Raw genomic sequence first — 22,166 nt, forward strand, 5'->3', positions numbered from 1 at the left:
GAATTCACAATAAATTCATTCATGGCTTCAGTGAAAACAAGACATTTGCGACATCTGCATGTCACTTTTCAGACTGTGGTCTCATTGTTTATTTGATAGAAAAAAATTGAAGAAGAAATGTTTTCACTCGCAAACCAGAAACCAGCTGAATCACTTTCACCGAATGAGTCAACGTCTGCTTTTTATTACTACCTGTTACAATATTTCACTCCGATTTGACACGTTATGCAGCACTACTGTTATAGTTGTAGTATTACAGTTTCCCAAAGCTTTCACTGCTTCTGCTAACAGCTTCGTCACAATGAACAAACAGATAGAAGAAATGCCTACCTTTGACGATAAATATGTCTGAGATTGTTTCCCTCTTGTAAATATGTGCACACAACTTGTGTTGATAAAGCAGGAAGAGCAAAATGTAAACAGTCACGCCTATTGGGTATGCTCGATGTTTTGTACAAGAGAGCACTGGCTGGGTGGAGCTTGAATGAGTAATTTCAGTTCATCTTCAAAGGCATCTTCTTATGCTTGAAGAACAAATGTCTGAATTTTTTTCTTTTTCTTTTTTTAAAAGCCACCGGAGTAATGTAAGAGTTTCAAAAACATTGCTTATTTTATTTGAATTGAACAAACTTGGCTACATGCATTATTATCTATACAGGCTCCTTACTGTATGTCCTGCCTAATATCATTTACAAATACTAAAATATTTGCATATAGTGTACATGTTTTTTTTAAGGCACAAAAGACACAACTTCTAATACACAAAAAAAATGTAAAAACTTAATATTAAAGGGGCCTTGCTCCATCATATATCAAACATGTGATACACAAGGTGTAGCTGACTTTTACATGTTCACAGTATTTGAACTCTATCTCAAAACAATAGTCAGTTCCCAAAATGAACACAGTAACATGTTTTTTTTGCCATAATTATTTCTCCTGTTCATACTGACCATTACAAGATCTCTTCATAATGCAATTACAATCAGTACCAGTCAAAAGTTTGGAAACAACCTCCCAATCACATGAATGAAAATGTGTGCCCATTGTGCGTTTCTGGTGTTAATTTTAATGATCTTCAAAGGAACTGATAAGAAAAAATTGATAAGTAACTGATTGAAATTTGAATTTAATTTGAAGAGCTCTGGCCCTGATGGCCAAAACAACACTTGCATGGACAAAAAATATATCCAAACACAATCACACACCAGGCTACCATCCTCATTCTTGCACAAGATGATCATACAAACTGAAATAGTAGTCATTGTAACATTTGGAAAAGATAAAAAGTGAAAATAAATAAATAAATGTTTTTACCTGGTTCCTTCTCCACAGGAGTCTTGGGTTAGACAATGTGTTACAGCAATTCATTTTTCATTTTCATATGAGTGATATCATCCAGATGTTTCTGATTTTCAACTTTTATTTTAGAGCTTTTCCAGATATACATTTTTTAGAATTTAAACTTTTTGAACTTGTTAGGTAACAGTGAGGCCACAACTTTATGTTAAAAGACTGTGGCCTGGTTTGTGAGATGAATGTATTGTAATACATGTATGAGACTATGAGTAGCCTAAACTCAGTATATTCAATATCTAGTAAAGTATAACATGATTTCTCACAGTTTTATGCAACGCTGTCACAGGGTTGCCGTGCCCTATAAAGTAAGATGCATACTTGCACACTCACACATACATACTATATAGCCACTTCCATTAATAATTAAATCAAGCCGGCTTGGAGGTGTCTGTTGTAGTGTAGCATGGCATGAATTAACATTGGCATTATTTCTGTTACACTGTTAAAAAAAAGATACAGGAACTAGATTTTTCAAAACACTTCTGTTTAATGTTTAGTGTTGAATGAACTCATTGTTTGTAACCTGTTCTCCTCTGATGGACTTGCACTTCTCTGGTTAGACCTGAAACTGCCAAACCATACTGCAAGGTACCATTGGTTTATAAAGGGGGCTTCCTACAGGAAGGTGCCAAGTATGATAGAACTCGAGGGGTGTTTTCTGGTTGTTGATTTTTCTAGGCTATTTTAAATGAATATGGAAGATAGTACATGACTAAAATGTGTGTGAATATGTTTTTGATTAAATTGTAAATATCATTGTATATTGTGGACCATGGCTGGGCTTTTTCTTTGTTTTCCACAGTTTTTGTATTTAGTTCATTCTTTTGATTTCAGTATTGTTGATTTATTTATTTATTTTATTTATTTATTTTACTTTTTGCCAGGCCTACACATTCACACTGTTCAATAATCACCCCTGGAATGCATACTTGATTTTGGTCTCAGTTTTTGCTACAACCACTAAGCCAACATAACAGATGCTGCATGGAGAAATGTGTTGTTCTCTTGTTTGAGTTCATACACACAAAGAAGTTTCAGGTCCAAAGATTCAGTTTCCGATACAAATCAACATTAAAAGTAAGCAACTCAAAAAATCACATGTTGAGAAATTGGATAATAGATGGGTAGTTGCTACATTCAGAGGGCAGTCTGTCGGAATCAGAAACTAAAGGGAGATCTATTTCTTTTAAAAGACATGGGAACTGATCCAGAATTCCCTCTTAACAAAACTGATCAGACTTTCAAATTGTGGGCTTCTAAAGGTTTATGCAAATTTGAAAAAATGTTTGGGGAAAATGAAATTAAATCTTTTGAACAGTTATTGACACAATATGGTCTACCCAACTCACACCTGTTTAGATTTTTCCAAATGAGAAGTTACCTGTTTGAAGCTTTAAACAAGAGGTCCATTCAAGATGTGAATCAACTGGTAAGATATATGCTTACAATACTGTATATAACAATGGGCTTGAAACAAAATTTCTGACTAAAGTGGTTAAAATAACATAACTAAATTAACAAGATGATCAAATTTACATTAGCACCAAAAGTAAATGGGAAAAAGAACTCCCATGTAATATATCCTCAGATGATTGAGAACATATTTGTAAAAATATACATGAGACAACTAACTTAAATTATTAGAAAGAATATGCATGGAAGAAATAAAACACCTACAATTCAAAGTAAAGATAAAGGAAATCTAGCTTCAAGATGCTGGAGAAAGTGTGGGGAGCAGAGTGAAGACCAGTCATGTATTTTGAACATGTAAGACTATCGGTGGATTCCGGGAAAGATCTGTTGGAGAATTATATCATATCTTCCGCTTCTCTGTAAATGCAAACCCACTAGTACTTTTTCTTGGGAAAGTTCCTGAAGAAATTAATAGAAAAGATATTCATTTGTTTTTAGTGATAAGAATATCTATAATTAAACAAATGACAAAGATCTGGTTAACAGATGATACTTTAATTGACTCTAAATGGAAGCATCTTGTAAAATAAATACATGAAATGGAAAAAATAACTCAGAAATCAAGTTCATATCTTTGAAGAAAGATGGGGAAAATGGGTTAGATACATAACAGAATGATTGAAGTCACCTTGGTTATGGATATATAAATATAAAGTATAAATATATATAAAGCCTTAAATCCCCAGGGAATCTTTCTGCACCTCACATCGCAACAGTGCATTTCCAGCTTTCACACATTCTGTCACACATGGTGCTGAAATAAAAACCAGAACAAGCCATTAATACACTGAATATAGCCGCTGAGTATAACCAGCACACAGTTAAAACATCAGATCAGCACTTATTATTATGGTGATTACCTTTCTGAGCACGGAGCCATGACGCAGCCTTCATAACCAGAAGCTGCCACTCATCCTGAACATCCGACTTGAAACCATGAAGCCAGATCAGAGCCAGAATGGTGGCCCAAACTTCCTCTTTCACCTAATTCACCAAATGAAAGAATAAAAGACAACAGAGAAAAACAAAATGAAGGGAAACAAAGACAGAAAATCATTTCAAAGGAAAATAATAATAATAATAATAATAATAATGCATTTTAAAAGCACTCAAGGTCACCTTACAAGGCACATAAAACACAACAACAGTACATCAAACAATATAAATCAAGTAACATTAGTGCAAAGATAAAGAATAAATATGAATGTGACTACAAAGTGCATTAGTACAATTAATAAACAAGAACGTGATTGCATAGTTAGTGTGAGACAGAGTATGCCACTCTGAATAGGTGTGTTTTCAGGTGGGATTTAAAGGTGGAGGCAGAGTCAGAAGTGCAAATGTCTGGTGGGAGAGAGTTCCAGAGGCGGGGGGCAGATCAGCTGAAGGCTCTTGACCCCATGGTAGTTAAGTTGGCAGATGGGGCAAAGAGCTGGTTGGCAGAGGAGGATCGGAATGTTCGGGAAGGTGTGTAGATGTGAATCAGTTCCGAGAGATATGATGGTGCCAGGTTGTGAAGGATCTTATAAGTGAGGAGTAGAATCTTAAAGTCAATGCGGGATTTGATAGGGAGCCAATGAAGTTGCTGCAGGGCAGGAGTGATGTGTTCAATAGAGGGAGTTCTGGTTATGATACGAGCGGCTGCGTTCTGTACCAGCTGGAGTTTGTGAAGAGATTTCCGCGGAAGACCAAAGAGTAGAGAGTTACAGTAGTCCAGACGGGATGTGATCATGGTGTTTACCAGGATAGCGGTGCAGGTTGGTGAAAGTGAGGGACGGAGACGATTGACGTTACGTAGATGGAAGTATTCAGTCTGCAATCTCAGGTTCTTGAATTGAACAAACTGTGTGCGGCCAGAGAGATATGATCTGAACCAAGCCAGAGGGATGTCAGTGATTCCAATGGAGGACAAGACAAGAATGGAGAGAAGTCCAGAATCAGATGCCATCAGGAGGTCATTGGTGATTTTCACTAGGGCTGTCTCGGTGCTGTGGAGGGGACGGAAGCCAGACTGAAATTGTTCACAGAGATTGTTGTCAGACAGATGGGTGTGGACCTGGGCTGGAACAGTTCTTTCTAGTATTTTGGAGAGAAATGGCAAGTTTGAAATCATTCGGATCGGCGCCAGGTTTCTTGAGTGTTGGTGTTATTGCAGCAGTCTTTAGTAATGATTGAACAACACCAGAAGTCAGTGAGGAATGTATGATGTCAGTTATTAACGCGGACAGGGCAGGTATGCAGATTTTTACCAGGTGGGTAGGTAGGGGGTCTAACTGGCAGGTAGATGACTTGGATTTATGAATGAGACCAGTTATTTCCGAGACAGTTGGCAGTATGAAGCTGGCGAGCGGAGAGCTGAAGGACGATGTAGGCCAAGAGTGCAGAAAGGATGCAGAGTTATTTGTAGCAGTCAGTGTCTGGTGGATATTTTCAATTTTGGCATTGAAGAAGGTCATTAAGGCATCACACTGTGTAACTGTGAGTAAGTGAGGTGGTAGAGCATCAGGTGGTTTCAGAATATTGTTGAGAGTTGAGAATAAGGCTCTAGTGTTCCCATCAGCTGTCCTGATTAAGGTTGAGTAGTATGTGGTCTTGGCTGAAGAAAGAGCATCCTTGTATTGAAGTATGTGATTATAATACATTTCTTTGTGAACTGCAAGGCTGGTTTTTACATAGAGGCGCTCCAAACGACGGCCATTAGCTTTGAGCTGGCGTAGTGCTGGTATAAACCAAGGTGCGGAGTGGGTAAAAGAAACAGACCTATTTTTCAGAGGTGCAAGAGTATTTAGCAGTCCATGAAGTCCATCATTGTAGTGAGATACCAGTTCATCTGTGGTGGATACATTTTCTCTGCTAGGGAAGTCATCAATTCCATTGGAGAGGGCCAACAAGTCAATATTCTTAATGTTTCGGAATGTGATAGAGCGATGCATATTAGTCTTGGATAATCTTAGATTGACATTGCAGGATATTAACTTGTGGTCTGAGATAAGCAGGTCTGAGGCACAACAGTTATGAGGGGTTACACCAGAACAGCATATTAGGTCAAGAATATGTCCTTTGGAGTGTGTCGGAAAGTCAATATATTGCTGTATTCCAAAGCTGTCAAGGCATGAAGTAAAGTCCCTTGTAAAAGCATTGTTGATGCTATCCAAGTGAATATTAAAATCTCCCAGCAGTAGTAAATTTGGGGACACAGAACATAAGGTTGTTAAGAAGGCAGAGAATTCCTGTAGGAAGGCATTATTGGGCTTGGGTGGTCGATAAATAGTGGCGAGGATGGTAGGAGTTGGGCCCTTGATTTGGAGAGCAATGGACTCAAATGAAGGGTATACAGGCACAGTAATAGAGGACACTTTCCACTTTTAACTGTATAGTATTGCCAGGCCACCCCTTCTGCCAGAGGTACGGGGTTGTGATGTGTAGACAAACCTAGGAGGAATAGTTTGATTAAGGTGTGAAAAGTCATTAGGCTGCTGCCATGTCTCAGTCAAGCAAAAGAAGTTGAACTTACGATCATTCAGTAGATCATAGAGCAGAGGTCCCTTGTTGGTCAGCGAACGGATGTTAAATAACCCAAGGGTTAGATTGCTGATGTGAGGTTTGGTGTTAGCTGACCTAGCTGGATTAACTAGGACACTATGATCAACAGTTCGTCTGCTCCTGTACATGTGCATTGATTTGCGATGTGAAATAAAAACAGGAATTGGGAACCACTTAATCACAGCAGTGGCAGTAGATTTATGACAGCTAGTAGGAGATAGTGGACCATGGTAAGGGCAATGAACCAGGGAAAGTATCAGTACTTGGGTTGGTCGCCAGGGGGAGCTTGTGAGAGACACAGTACTATGTGTTACCGGAGTAGGCGGAGAAGAAGAAGGCTCCAGGATGGGGGGCGTGGCTGGTGAGCAGTCAAAATGTGACTACACACTTTTAAACTGTTCTTAAAACAGCACTAACAATATTATACATTAAATAAAATAAGAGAACTCTCAAACATGTGCAGTACATGTGATCTACTCGCAGATATGACTTTTATAAACAGGTGGTTTATAATCACCACAAGAGGGCACTGAACCATAGACTGTATATAAAACAGTCAATCAGTCTCTCACTTATCTTCACCCACAACACAGCAGCTGATACTGCAGTTTGACCACGATCACACTGTTAACCACACCAAGAAATGACTGTAAATGATGATCTCCTCAAATTCTTCTGCAGATTAATTCCAATTGACTGTCTTCATAGAACGAAACAATCAGTCCAACTTTTTAAAGATATGAAACCTGTTTTTGAACAGATCTATGAACAGTGAACCACCTCTGCAGGTTTGGGGATTTCCACCTCCTCGCTGGTCTTTCCCAGTACAGCAGCCAGATGTGGTTCAAGCAGCCAGCAGCCAGATGCCTTCTGGAGAGAAACCAACTGCAGGAAAGAGTCTCTTCGAGGCCGCTTAGGCTCAATAACTTCAAATGTATCATCGAAGGAGTCTGAGGACAACAAGCAGAGTCTTCAGAAGTGATAACAGTGTTATTAAAGGTCAGAGGATCACAGTTATTACAGTTCATCCTTTAGGGATCATGATCAATTTTGAGATTTTTTATTCATGTAGTAATTTTTTGAAATTGGTAAACAGTATGACAAACAAAGTCGTGCCTTCCAGAGATAAGCGGAGGATTCTGTTTACACACACAAAAAAAGTTTCTTAACCACTGAAACAAAAGAGATACCTTCTTCAACTCCGTAACAGGGTGTTTCCAGAAAACCTCCCTCTTTCGGTAATTCCCTCTCTAAAATGTCCTCCCCACCTGTCTCAAAAGAAACAAACTGTCACAATAGCAGAAGTATATGACAAATATTTTAAACTTATTGCATTTATAAGTGTGTTTTAGTCATGCTGGCTTTTGGTGCCCTGAGCTGCTCTGTATCTGACCCTGGTTTATGTCACCTGTGCACCCTGCAGACAACTCACACATCACCCCAAATATCAATTATTTTACTGGAGCTCAAGACACAACCTAAAGACACCTGCTGAAAATCATTTTTATCATTTACGTAACATCTCTTGCTTTTCCTGCAATAAACCCCACAATCACAATCCACCCAACTGTTACCTTAGTATTTATTTCATATCAGTGCATCTAATAAATGTTGAGATGTTTGACTAGAAAACTTTGACCTGCTAGTGGCACAAGAGGAAAAGTAAAAGGTCATCAAAGTTAATAATTATTTGTTTTTGACTTCTACTCTTCTAATTAGTGCATTGAATAAATTGTGTCAGTTTGATTGGTAAAAAACATGACTGAGACATGGCAGTTTTGTGGAGATTTTGAGATTTTATTATTAATGTAGTCATTTTTTGAAGTTGTTAAACAAATGTCGGTGCCTTCCAGAGATAAGCGGTTTTAGAGATCAGTGACAGCAGAAAAGTTGTCAAATCTAATCTAAATGTAATGTTTTTAAATCTTTTACTGAAGCTTATCTTGGCAGAGAATGCTGATAAATTCTGGAGGATTCTGTTTACACACACATAAAAAGTTTGTTTACCACTGAAACAAAAGAGATACCTTCTTCATACTCGTCCAGAAAACTTCCATTTTCAATTAATTCCTCCTCTACAACCTCTTCAGCACCTGTCTCAAAAGAAACACACTGTTACAATGGTAGAAGTATATGACAAATATTTTAAATGTATTGCTATTATAAGTGTGTTTTAGTGCACTGAAGTCATGCTGGCTTTTGGTGCCCTGAGCTGCTCTGTATCTGACCCTGGTTTATGTCACCTATGCACCCTGCAGACAACTCATCACATCACATCACCCCAAATATCAATTATTTTACTGGAGCTCAAGACAAAACCTAAAGACATCTGCTGAAAATCATTTTTTATCATTTACGTAACATCTCTTGCTTTTCCTGCAATAAACCCCACAATCACAATTCACCCAACTGTTACCTTAGTATTTATAGAGCACTGTACCTTAGGAATGATAGTTTTTGAGCATAGATAAATACATGTAGGCACCACATTGTGTTGCTTGTCATTGCACTGAAAGTCAATACTGTTTCCATAATGATGTAGGGTAGTTGCGCCTCCAAATGCTTACAACAAGATCCAGATTTCTTACCTTTGTAGTGGAGCACTTGTAATAAATGTTCAAGTCTTGTATACAGCAGTCAATAATAAGTTAAATGGGATAAAATATATACAATTTGGACATATACCTGGTTGGTAAACAGTCTGTATTCAGGTAAATCGGTTGTGTGAAAATGCCAATTCTTCTGTCAGGGCTAACTCTGAATTGTGTTTCAATAGAAAAAAAGTTCAAAAGCTGCAACAAGAGCTGAATCATGCTGAACATAAAGCAACAAGTACTCAGTGGATTGTTCAGTGGATTTTTGTGTTCAGTGGATGAAGAAATGTGCTGGTGTATGTTCAAAATGCTTTCAAACTTTACCCACCGTCTGCGAAAGACAAACATGACGACATAGAGCGGCCCCTTCTAATCCCTGAAATAAAAAAAGAGTAGGATATTAAATGAAGATCATTAGCTTGCTGCTGCTCAGAACTGAAGTCCTTCGATTCAAAATCTCCCTACAGAGTCTAAGCGCCAAATACTTTGAGATTACCTAATCATCAATATCATATATATAATAAACAACTCTTTTACTTCATTCTCTGGTCTCTCCTGATTGAAAGGCAGGTATGTGGACAGATACAGAGGAATTTCAATGAGTCAATGAGACAAGAGTGATTAGTAGATTTATGAATGAAGAATGATGATTTCCATACTATTAAAGCATTACAGCATCATTAGTGTGTTTATTAGTTCTTAGAAACACTCACCGGGTGCTGGGACATTTCTGCGCAACAGAGGCCCTTGAATGGCCTCGCCGTCACCTTTATTGACAGCAATGAAGGCGGTGAAGGAACTGCTCACTCCTGATTGGACACTGAGCTCCACCACCTTCTTCTTCACTCCTCCATCTTGCTGTCCTCTGCGCTCTCTCTCCTCCATCTCCAGGGAGCGAATCAGAGTCCGAGCAGTCAACCTGTGGATTGTTAGTCTGCAAACAAAAAGAGGTAACACACACACACACACACACACACACACACACACACACACACACACACACACACACACACACACACACACACACACACACACACACACACCTCTCTTTCAATTCAAGTCCTGAACTAGAAACCTGGCAGAGTTAAATAAAAATGTGCTTATAGGTGTATCTCAATTGTGGGCTACAACTGAAGCTTAATTGCTTTTTGTTACTTACTGTATTTATCAATTTAAATTTTTGTGTTATTTTACTGTACTGTGATACCTTGTTTTAGTTTAATTGTACTGCAGTAAATACATACACAACCATATTTCAGCCTACGTAGAGACAAATGCTAGTAAATTAGCTGTGGCTTTAAATATGATAGAACATGGCATTTGTCCATTCAGTTAGTATTCACTAACGTTAGATGCTGTATATAAAGATATATATATATATATATATATATATATATATATATATATATATATATATATATATATATATATATATATATCCCTGGTGTAATGATTAGCAAGGGTTGGGTGGTTGAACAAATCTAAATGTGCTGCCTAAAAATCAAGTGAGGCACATTCATATTTTTAACACAAAAAAACCAAAATAAACATACCACTATTTTATAGTCAGTATCTAATGTATAATAACTTTCCAGTCTGACCACCAAACCCTGTTTTACCCAGTGTCCTCTGCAGGTTTGAGACTGAAGTGGAGCTGGTTGTGGGATGGATGACCTGCCAGGCTGTACTTCACCGTCACACAGCCCTCTGCTGCCTCTGGACTCTGAGAAAGCATTACATTCATAGAAACATCCTCTTATCTTAAATACATACCTGATGAAAAATTCTATCTCTTAAACATGGACACGGAGGATGCATCATAGTTTTTGTCACTTTACCACTGTTATTTTTAAAAGCTAAAATAATCAGACCAGAGAGGTATTTCTCTATGACATGGTGCTGCTCCTACCTGTCCAGTGAGCTGGGCATAAATCAATGACCTTTGACCCTGGAAAATTGTTGTGATTGGTGGAGAGAGGACAGTGACAGACACTCCCTTTGGTAAATCCCATGTGACTGAGATGTCCACCACAGTTGGCTGCAGGGAAAATCGCAGCGACTGCATCACCTGATCAATAAAACATATTCATAAAAAGTTTAAATGCTTTGTTTTACTAAACATACTTACATTTGTAATAATGGTTTCTGTTCAAATACAAATGAATAAAAACTATGGTCATGTCTTACTTTTGGTTGCATCCTGTCAGTTCCTGTGATGAACTGAGCGTGACCTCCTCCTTCTTTGGCCAAACCATTGATAAGAACAGAGCTGGCCCCTTCCCCGATCCCAAAAGATAAACACCTGCAATAAAGTACTTTTGTTTTTAACACACAGAATTCAGACATGGGACATATTCTGGGAATTGTGGGTGATTGTTGTATTTGTTAATTAATGTGGTTTCACCTGTGGGAGCCTGAGTTCTCCCTCACCAGATTTATAACTTCTTTGGTGTTCCCCACCTCTCCATCAGTAAAGACAAACAGCTGGGGTGGACAGTTTATACATCAGTTACTGTTATGATGTTAGTTACATGACACTACACTATGAAACATGCAACATGTTCACATAATTCTGAGAGCAGTGTCAGGTTGCTGTTTCAGTAACACAAGTAACAGTGAAGTAAGAAGAACAATAAAGGTGTGGTAAGTATGTGAAACAGTTTGTTCATCACTATACTTGAAAAGGACAAAAAGACCCATTGTTTATAGAGTGTAAATGATACCTTTACAGCGTTAGTGCTGGACTAGACACATAAAAACACAAACAGGCAAGCAAAGCTCATTTTAAAATGAGGAAAACACCAAACTATCAGACTGTCTTAGCTGTGTCACAAAATTGACACAGCTTAGACAGCGTTTGTGTGTGTGTGTGTGTGTGTGTTTGTGTGTGTGTGTGTGTGTGTGTGTGTGTGTGTGTATTACTTGTCTTGGTTGACTGGGAATGCAGGGCTGACTGTAAATGTGTTTTAGGGGCTGCAGGATCTCTGTTCCTCCCAGATCAGCACCCATGTTCTCAACTTTCTTCAGAGCCTCTTCCATAGTCTTCTCACTGTACTCCACACTCTTACTGTCAGAAACACACACCCATGAAGAACAGTGCACACACACTTGTAAAAACAGTGAAATGAAAGACAGGATCACATTTTTGTGGACTGAGTGAAATGAAGGAGTGATTTACGGGAAGATGTGCTCATATCTGGACCCAAAACTGTAGATGTTGAAGTAGCAGCCCATTGGTAAACTCTTCAGCAGGAGCAGTAGAGTATCCTTGGAGGAATAGAGAGAATATAGTGAAGGCCACTGTGTGAGAGGGACATTATGAATGCTTTTATGACAGAGTTAACACAGAATACCCTAGCACTGCCAATGCGAGTCAGTTGTGGGTTGCTGTTATCCATTGGACAACTCATACTTCCTGATCGATCGATTAAGAACACAAACTCTCCACATGAGTCCACTGAAGACATCACAGCCTGGGGGAACTCAGGGTACAGGCTCAGCATCACCACTGGATCACCCATCAGAGTGCCTTAAAAACAGGAAAGAGACTGAAAAATGACCACAAATCTGCTTTTTATCATTTATTACAACATATGTAATAATGAACTTTTAATTACAGAGTAACAACTTCTCTAATTTCCTCACCAGGCTTGGCAGAGGTCTGTCCTGCCTCCACCACAGCAGTGGGCTGGTGGGCATCTTTGTAATAAATCAACAGTTCAATATCCCTGTCAAACTTGTGTCCTGCAGTCAACTTGACCTGCAGTTAACAAAACCACATAAATAAAAATAAAGTGATGTCTTGTTCTCAGTAACGAGGAACAATCACACACAGCAGACACATCAGCACTCTACATACCGTAGCCTGGGTTTGCTCTGTGTTGAGGTACTGGAGAGGGTCCAGGGAACAGCTGGACTCTACTTTAGAGACTGGACGAGGAGAGGACACCTGGGCAGAGAAAGACAGACTGTAGGGCACCAGAGAGGCTGGAACAGACGTCACCTGGAGGCTGCCACCTTCACTTCCTGTGAACAACATGAAACAGGTTTAAAATGTTGTAATCAAAAACATCGAAATCACTTATGTAGCTGAAAACCTTCAGTCCATCTGAAGTTCTGGATGACAAATCCTCAACCCAAATATCATTTTTTAAAGACAAAACATCCCTACTAAATACTCCAAAGAAATACTCATTAATTTTCTACTGCTTATCTGCAGCCACCATGACCTGCAATCATAGAAACATAGAGACATAGTGGTGGGAAATAAAGCAAAGTAGAACAAACACCCTGCAGCCTTCATTTCCTCTTGAAGGGTCCTGAGGTGTTCCCAGTCCAGATGGATTATATAGTCCAGCATACTCTGGGTCTACACCAGGGTTTCCTCCCAGCTGCAAGTGTCTTGAATACCTCCAGAAAGAATTGACCGAGGGGTATCCTAATCAGATTCCTGAATTAAGTGAATTTGAGCTCATAACTCTGTCTCTAAGGATGAACCCAGCCACCCAACAAGGGAAACCCTCATTTCGTTGTCTTGCATCCACTCCTGGAGTCAGACCTGGGAGGACAGCTCAGGAACAAATGCCAAACAAATGCCAAAGATGAAAAACAAATTCATTGTAAAACTGAATTGGACACAATACTTCCTTGAATAATCACGCTGTCAGTTTGAACACTGTTTCATGCTGTTTATCAAGTGTGATGTCAAGTATGTTTAGTTAGTTTCTAAAGCTTCCAGGTTCATTTGAAATTCCTTTATTGAAACTTTGACTTTTCTGTAACTCCAAAGTTGTCTCATTTCAATGGTACAATGTAAATGTATACAGTATGTAGACATTGTTCAATTTATGTAACTCTAACTATGTATTTGGTTATAGAAGGAAAGGTCTGGGGGCGAACACTCTGCTAAAACACAGTATTTACTGGAAGCCAGCTGCAGGTGATGTTCGTATTTGTTTCCTGTTCTTCTGTGGTAAGGTAACCCAGTTTCTTTCAGTATTGATACTTCATCAAACTGAGTTTGCTGCACCCTCTGTATCCAAATGTCTGTCACATCAACCACATATATCACAAGTTATTTTTCTGCCTGACCATATACTCCTTCCATACCAGAAATCTGTGTCTGTATTCTTTTTATTGTAAAGAACAGTTACATGTGGTTGTCTTGTGAGTAGGAGCATTATAATTCATGTTGCTGTCCCCGCTCTCTGTGATAGATATCAACACATGTCAGGATACGAGGTGTTCTGGAAACTCAAACATCAGACAATAAAAAATATGTCTCATATTTCATTTGAGGCACAGACATACATACAGCTCAGAAGCGTTGCAGTATACTAGAAAACACATGTATGACAATATTAGTTTTTTATGTTGTGACCTGTGTAGAAATGTGAACATCATACACACCTGTCCAAATTAAAACCAGTTGTACTCCTTGAAGGCCATCCTTTACACAGTGTCTTTAACAGCCTTAACAACTCTTTCAGTGAGCGACTCGTTGTGCCTCAGTGTTTTGCTGAATGTTTTAGAAGGTCTTTTGTCCCAGCAGCAGTCAGATTTTTTAACAAACACTTTTTTTGTAGCTCTGATCTAATGCTGTAGATCATGTTTCTGATGTGTTTTTTATTTATGTATTTATTAGCTGTTTGGTAGCAATTGATTTTCCCCTCTAGGGTATTAATAAAGTTTTTCTGAATCATCCCAAACCATGTCCTGCTTTAGTAACATTATTTTTAAAGTGAACATAACTTCTTAGCTGACTAGCTGGCTTGCTAACCACTAGTACCACTGACACTCACTTGGTTTTTGTTCGACATGGATTAGCTAACTCCAATACTTGTTAAACCACATTGTCTGTTTATTTTTCTACAGGATTTAAATACAGGAGACTCAAAGTGTTTGTGTGGTGACCTTAAAGAAAATATCAAAGAATATCTTGCTTTGTTCAAACGGTCAAATATTAAAAAATAATTGCACAAAATGTTTATGTCATAGGTACATGGTGGAGTTTGTGATCACTAGTGGTGCTATGAAGCAAACTGGGCCCTCTTTGTGTATCCTATACAGAAGGACACAAGCAAGGGAAGACGCAGAGAATATAGCCTACATGTTAACTGTTGAATGCTAATTTCTAGACTGGCTGTTGGTGGTGCTAATTGCAAATACGCCTATCAAAGCACTGACAAAGACATAAGAAGTAGCCTATACTGCTCGTTGATAATCAACATATTGGTTTTACAAATGTTTAATGAGGAAGTAAAATCACAAACATGCTTCTAAGGAATAAACAGTGTGTTTTAGTAAAAATCACTGAATCTTAACATAACTTTTATTTACAAGAGAACTCAGCCCCCTGTAGATGTTTGTGTCAGAAAATGAAAAAAAGAATCTTTCTCAAATCAACATTAATTTCAACCTCAAAAATCAAAGATTGTTTGAGGTCACCACAGTTGGCAGATGTTGGAGGATGTAAAAGGAGTTTTGGGATGATGTGTTCTGCCAGTTTATGTCACAGGGTTTTTTGGCTTCCTCCAGTGTATGTGGGTGCACTCAGAGCCAGGTGTATCACTGTCTCAATAAAACCCTCTGTATGGACAGTGTGGGCTGGTTTTCTTACCCTGAGGTTGGTAGCGAGGGTTGAGTACAGCAGGCAGACAAAACCTCAGCCCATCATCAGCCTGCACAGCCAGCTCAGTGACGTACTCCAGCCTGATGGAGGCGCTCTCTCCTGGAGGCAGACTGCCCACACTCAGAGAGAATATATCTGGGCTCTGATCACTCTCCTCCAATAAGAAGGCCTGCTGACCGGAGCTCAATGCATCATCATACTCCTCACGAGCCTGCAGCACAGATGACATATGAGTAATGTTTGGTGTGTTTCATTATTTTTCAGATTCATTATAGTGAGAATGTCTTTACTGTCCTGCTCACCTGCTGTTTCTCCTTCACCTCAGCTACAATCTGTGCCTGTCCAATCTTAGCACTGAAATGACAGACAGCAGCATCTCCAGGCAGAGGGAAGACAAAAACAGCCTCTAGTGGTTTGTCCTCCTTGTTCTGGTAGAGCAGAGTGGAGACCACTGTAGCCACATGGTCCCTCACCTCCAGCTCCACTTCAATGCTCTTCAGAGGAACTGATGAGACACAGAGAGAAACAACACAAAGACTGTGTGAGAACTGCTGTTTTCACTGTGGGTGAAGATATGATTGCAGATTGTAATTAAGGTTTCTTCTGCACTGAAATGTTATATTTTAAGCCACACTACAATTTTACCTGCTTGTTAACGAAGCTAATCATTAAAATACTGCAGAGTTATACTGTGCAGCAGGAAACCAGTATGTACCAGATAGCCTGTACAGTCAACATTTGAAGCTTAAATGATTACAGAAAAGGTAGGAAATCATATGTGTTTGTATTTGTCAAACAGTTTGGTACCTTGTACCTTCTGGACTGTCAGCAGACCACAGCGGTTCATCTTTGTACCTGAGCAACAATTAACAAGGACATATGAAGACTTAATGCTGCAGTGATCAATAAATAGCTACAATTACTGTACATTATAGACAACTAACTAGCAAAAGAACAGATATCTTGTTTCTTGTTGTACATGTTGACATGACTGTGAACAAATATTTGTTATCATCATAATAATCACAGTGATGAACAGATGTTTTAACAATAGGTATCACCGCCCATATCCACGTGACCTAATTATCAATCACCATGATGGCGCAAATAAGCCAAAATTAACCCAAAATATAAACCATCATGAAATGACTAATTTACGATTCATGCTGAATTCACAATAAATTCATTCATTACTTTGCTCCCTGACCTTTTGACCTCAGGATGTCAAACCAACTGTATAACATACAGTTTGACATCATTCACTCAAATGGTTGAAGCGCATAATAGGTTTGTATTTTGAATGTCAAATGAATGTTGAATATTAAACTAACTTAATGTTGCTACCACAGATAGCCTTGCAGTCGACCACTACCAGACAGCTCCTCTTCCACAAAAGAAGCAATTTCTTCCAAGTCCGTGTGGTTCTTTATTCGAAATAGACACAGTCGTTTGCACAATCGTTTCAAAGTCCTGATACTGATAATAATTTGATTCTGATATGCCAAAAGATTAAGCATTTCCTCATTTGTGAAACCGATACCAAAGTATAACTACACAAGATGCTCAACATTCCTCATTTTAACGCAGGGGGAAGACTGCTGTTTCTTGTTAAAGTTCTCATGAAATTACTACTTTATTCTCGTAATATTACGACTTTATTCTCGTAATATTAAGACTTTTTTCTCGTATTATTATGACTTTATTCTCGTAATATTACGACTTTATTCTCGTAATATTAAGACTTTTTTCTCGTATTATTATGACTTTATTCTCGTAAATTATGACTTTATTCTCGTAATATTACGACTTTATTCTCGTAATATTAAGACTTTTTTCTCGTATTATTATGACTTTATTCTCGTAAATTATGACTTTATTCTCGTAATATTAAGACTTTTTTCTCGTATTATTATGACTTTATTCTCGCAATATTATGACTCATTTCTTGTAATATTATGATTTATAATCTCGTTATATAGCGACTTTGTTCTCCTAATGTTAGGCCTACGACTTTATTCTCGTAATATTATGACTTTATTCTCGTAATGTTACGACTTTATTCTCGTAATATTATGACTTTATTCTCGTAATATTACGACTTTATTCTCGTAATATTAAGACTTTTTTCTCGTATTATTATGACTTTATTCTCGTAAATTATGACTTTATTCTCGTAATATTACGACTTTATTCTCGTAATATTAAGACTTTTTTCTCGTATTATTATGACTTTATTCTCGTAAATTATGACTTTATTCTCGTAATATTAAGACTTTTTTCTCGTATTATTATGACTTTATTCTCGTAATATTACGACTTTATTCTCGTAATATTAAGACTTTTTTCTCGTATTATTATGACTTTATTCTCGTAAATTATGACTTTATTCTCGTAATATTAAGACTTTTTTCTCGTATTATTATGACTTTATTCTCGCAATATTATGACTCATTTCTTGTAATATTATGATTTATAATCTCGTTATATAGCGACTTTGTTCTCCTAATGTTAGGCCTACGACTTTATTCTCGTAATATTATGACTTTATTCTCGTAATGTTACGACTTTATTCTCGTAATATTATGACTTTATTCTAGTAATATTACTACTCTTTTCTTTTAATATTATGACTTATAATCTCGTAATATTATGACTTTATTCTCGTAATGTTACGACTTTATTCTCGTCATATTATGACTTTATTCTCGTAATATTACTACTCTTTTCTTTTATTATTATGATTTATAATCTCGTAATATAGCGACTTTATTCTCCTAATGTTACGACTTTATTCTCGTCAAATTATGAATTTATTCTCGTAATATTACTACTCTTTTCTTTTAATATTATGATTTATAATTTCGTAATGTTACGACTTTATTCTCGTAATTTCAACAACAAGAAAACATGTTGTTCTTATAGTCTGGCCCTAATACTCCGTCGTCTGCATGTCACTTTTCAGACTGTGGTCTCATTGTTTATTTGATAGAAAACTATTGAAGAAGAAATGTTTTCACTCGCAAACCAAAAACCAGCTGAATTACTTTCACCGAATGAGTCAACGTCTGCTTTTTATTACTACCTGTTACAATATTTCACTCCGATTTGACACGTTATGCAGCACTACTGTTATAGTTGTAGTATCAAAGTTTTCCAAAGCTTTCACTGCTTCTGCTAACAGCTTCGTCATAATGAACAAACACATAGAAGAAATGCCTACCTTTGACGATAAATATGTCTGAGATTGTTTTACTGTGTTTCCCTCTTGTAAATATGTGCACACCACTTGTGTTTATAAAGCAGGAAGAGCAAAATGTACACAGTCACGCCTCCTGGGTATGCAAGACAGGTGGATAAAACATATCAGACACACATTATTGTTCCAAACAAAGTATTTTTATATGTGAGGGGATCTTTAAACATGTTATTGAAATTACTCCTTGTGATAGTCTCCTTGCAGAGATAAAACTTGTCTATTCTTCAATAAGATTAGCCTTTTTTAAATTCCACTTTAGCTTGTTAGTTAAAAGTATTTTCTCAGACATGTTAGGAATGTTTGGTTATGAGGGTCTCTTAGCACGAAAATTATGTGCAGTCTGAGAAGCACCAAAACATCATATCTTGTTGAAAAGCCATCTGCAGCTTGGCTTTAAGAAGAAGAAAAAGAAAAAGAATATGGAGGTCAAGAAAATATTACTTGAGAAAAACTAAAACTATCAACTGGTTTCTGAGTTTATTGCAATGAGTCACAACAAGTAGTTAAAAGTATAACACATGATATTTATTTATTTATTTATTTATTCTTAAACCTGTTTTTGTAAATCTCTTTGCAATCATGAAATTATTTTTTTTAAATGGGTGCGTAGTGAGCACATACTCTGAAAACTGCAAGTTCCCAAATTTTTTATTAATGCAATGTTTTGACTTACAAGGTTTTCCCATGTAGATTAACCTTGTAGGATGACACTTCCATCATAATGTCATTTTCCCCCAAGTATGTAGTAAGTGGAAATTAGTTCTGTACCTCAAATGTCAAATTGCATGTGTTTCCACTGTCTGATTTCCCATTGTCTGAGGTTTCAGATTCATGGCCAACCTGCATTCATTGTGAGCTGTGATGATAGCTTTTAGCGAGGACAGCAAAAAGCCTAAATTTGAATGCCCCACTGGTAGAGCTAATTCTAACTGTTCTTATAAGACTACAAAGAATACAGACAGATTGCTAGCACAAACAGCTCCTCTGAATGAGGATATGGTTGGTTAGCCAGAAACAGTACGTGAGACCTTTTACATATGTGGTTTATGTGACAAACAACTGCAGCATATTTGGTATCAACACTGACAGTAACTAGGTTGTCTTATCGCAGGTGAACTGGAAACATATACTATCCTCACTGCAGTTCCTCAAGTAAGCACACTAGTTTAGCAGAGTCATAATCCCTCAGACTTTCCTTTTTGCAAGTAGATGCATTGCTGGAGTTACTGCACATGCTACATTTATATGTTTCATTTGACAGTCGGTTTTATCCAAAGTGACTTACAAGTGAGGCACGCCAATTAAGTGTTAGAGGATAGTGAGTCAGAAAGAGCTGTGGTACAAATTCATAAGTAGTATAATAATGAAAAAGAGTACAAGACAGGAGTTTTTAATTACTATTATTTTTCATATATTTAATTCATTCTTTGGCTGCACAGTCAAGTTTCCCACTGATCTACCTTCACTTTCTGTATTGCCAGACAGACTTGTGGTTTCGTGGTTAGCAAGGGGAACATTTAAGACTATATACACTATATTGTAGACACAACTGTAAAGCAACACAGCTACACCCTTATAACAGGGTCCCCACTCTTTTCTTGAAATCATTTCCCAGGATTTTTCCAGGACATTTTCAGCTGCTATGGTACGACAGACAAGTTATCACGCCATACACTAATACATTCCCCATTTTCTACAGTTGTACCTTGCATTTTGTACATTTACCCAGATTGCTTCTATGTTTATTCCTCTCTTTCCAACAGAAGTCTGATTTAAAAGATGTGTAGTCTATCGCTATAACTTATTTATGAAGTAATCTCTTACATGCTCAGAAATTATGACACATTTCTAAGCGTGTAGAGCGTCATAGGGGCCGCTGCACTGCCTAGAAGCAGAGAAGCGCTGTGCTTCAATGCTGCCCATTGAAGACAGTGTGAGAACAGATGCAGTGCTGTGCTACTTTTCATCAGTAGATTGGACTACAGCGAGATGCACTATTGATGACCAGAATGTGCCACACAGCAGCGATAAGAGTAACAACCTGTTTAAACATTTAAAAACAACTCACCCTGAAAAACAAAAGGATGATGCCCAGTCTGCTGCATGAGTACCACCCACTGTCCCACAGTAGACGCTGCAGGAGAGTTTTGAGGCAAATACATTCAGTTATGGATAGCACTGTTATTAGATATTAACCTCTGCCAGAAAATTCTGTTTACCATTATAAAATTCATCATCATAATCTTGTTTTAAATTTTGTTACATGAGGGTAATCAGGAAAAAAAAGATGTATCTATATCTATATCTATCTAAACAGTATAAATGTGCACATTTCCAAATATTCACATTTTTGTTGGTAATTGATTCTATTCATATTCATGTTTTAATTATTTATCTTATTATTTTAGTCATAGTATTTTATTTTATTTACTTATAATAAATTAATTATTAATGATCAGCACGTGTCAATTGATTTGAATACCCATTTAAGAGTAGTACAGTATTGGTATCGTTAAAATTGTAACAGAAAATATCGGTATCATTTCAAATTAAAAGTTTGGTATCGCCTGTTCCTACACATGGGGCCTCCCCCTGAAGTCTGCATGGGTTCCCTGGCAGAGAAGAAAATCAGAAATCTCTGCAGTAACTAATACAATAATAATAAAAAAATAAAAAAATAAAATAAGACAATAACTTAAATACAAATTAAATTCAGTGCACCGTGAGTATTGATAGTGAGGCAAATATCAAATCACAGTAAAATATTCATTTTAGATAAGAAAACAATTTTACTAGTATAAAATGAATATCAAACAAGTACATTCCAACAATGGTGGGGGGACACCGAAGGTGGCCAATCAGACTCCGGGGAGGGAGGGGTGGTTCAACACTGTCCCTATTGCGTTGGCTAGCAACTTATGCCCTTCTTTACATTGCCATTACGTTTGGGGGTAACCAGGGAGAGAGGAAGGGGTTGTGGCGTTTGCAATTGTAAAAAAGCAGTGTTTTTTGGTTTTCTGAGGAAAAGAGAGTGATGGATGGAGGGCGAGGGGGTTGGGAAGGCCTAAGTTGAACACCCTAGCTGGTAATATATGCGGCTCTATTGTAGTGAATCAATGCACCATGAGATAATGGGGGGTAAGGAGGGGCACAAGGCTGTAGGGCAGCTAAGGGTCTTCTGCCTCATGGTTTAACCGCTCAGTGTCAACCACACTCTTATTTAAGCTCAACAAAGTCCTTCTTCCACTTATATCTTGGCTGTTATTTTTCTTTCTGGAGCTGGTCAGAGACAAGAATCCAAGGGCAGACA

General features: G+C 37.6%; 1 protein-coding gene across 1 annotated transcript; it reads right to left on the reverse strand.

Moving 5' to 3' along the window:
* Positions 1 to 3,453: 3,453 nt before the first annotated feature.
* LOC133980552 (von Willebrand factor A domain-containing protein 5A-like) lies at positions 3,454 to 16,447 on the reverse strand. Its single transcript, XM_062419306.1, has 18 exons — positions 16,408 to 16,447; positions 15,903 to 16,105; positions 15,589 to 15,811; positions 12,829 to 12,995; positions 12,615 to 12,729; positions 12,323 to 12,498; positions 12,148 to 12,236; positions 11,892 to 12,036; positions 11,374 to 11,453; positions 11,157 to 11,271; positions 10,879 to 11,037; positions 10,589 to 10,692; positions 9,683 to 9,888; positions 8,403 to 8,468; positions 7,566 to 7,643; positions 7,156 to 7,325; positions 3,693 to 3,816; positions 3,454 to 3,586 (listed from the first exon to the last, which is right to left on the reverse strand). Exons 1-18 carry the CDS (start codon positions 16,445 to 16,447, stop codon positions 3,507 to 3,509), a joined length of 2,340 nt encoding a protein of 779 aa, XP_062275290.1. The 3' UTR covers positions 3,454 to 3,506.
* Between the last annotated feature and the right edge of the window lie 5,719 nt (positions 16,448 to 22,166).

This window comes from Scomber scombrus, chromosome 5 (assembly GCF_963691925.1).
Source record: "Scomber scombrus chromosome 5, fScoSco1.1, whole genome shotgun sequence".
NCBI lineage: Eukaryota > Metazoa > Chordata > Actinopteri > Scombriformes > Scombridae > Scomber > Scomber scombrus.

Excerpts from the sequence above, each read along its gene's own strand:
- LOC133980552 (XM_062419306.1), bottom strand. The coding sequence starts at position 16,447 with ATGAACCGCTGTGGTCTGCTGACAGTCCAGAAGGTACAAG. Across the intron at positions 12,237-12,322 it reads CTCGCATTGGCAGTGCTAGG|GATACTCTACTGCTCCTGCT; the intron begins GTATTCTGTGTT and ends TATTCCTCCAAG. Across the intron at positions 3,817-7,155 it reads AAATCCCCAAACCTGCAGAG|GTGAAAGAGGAAGTTTGGGC; the intron begins GTGGTTCACTGT and ends TTGGTGAATTAG.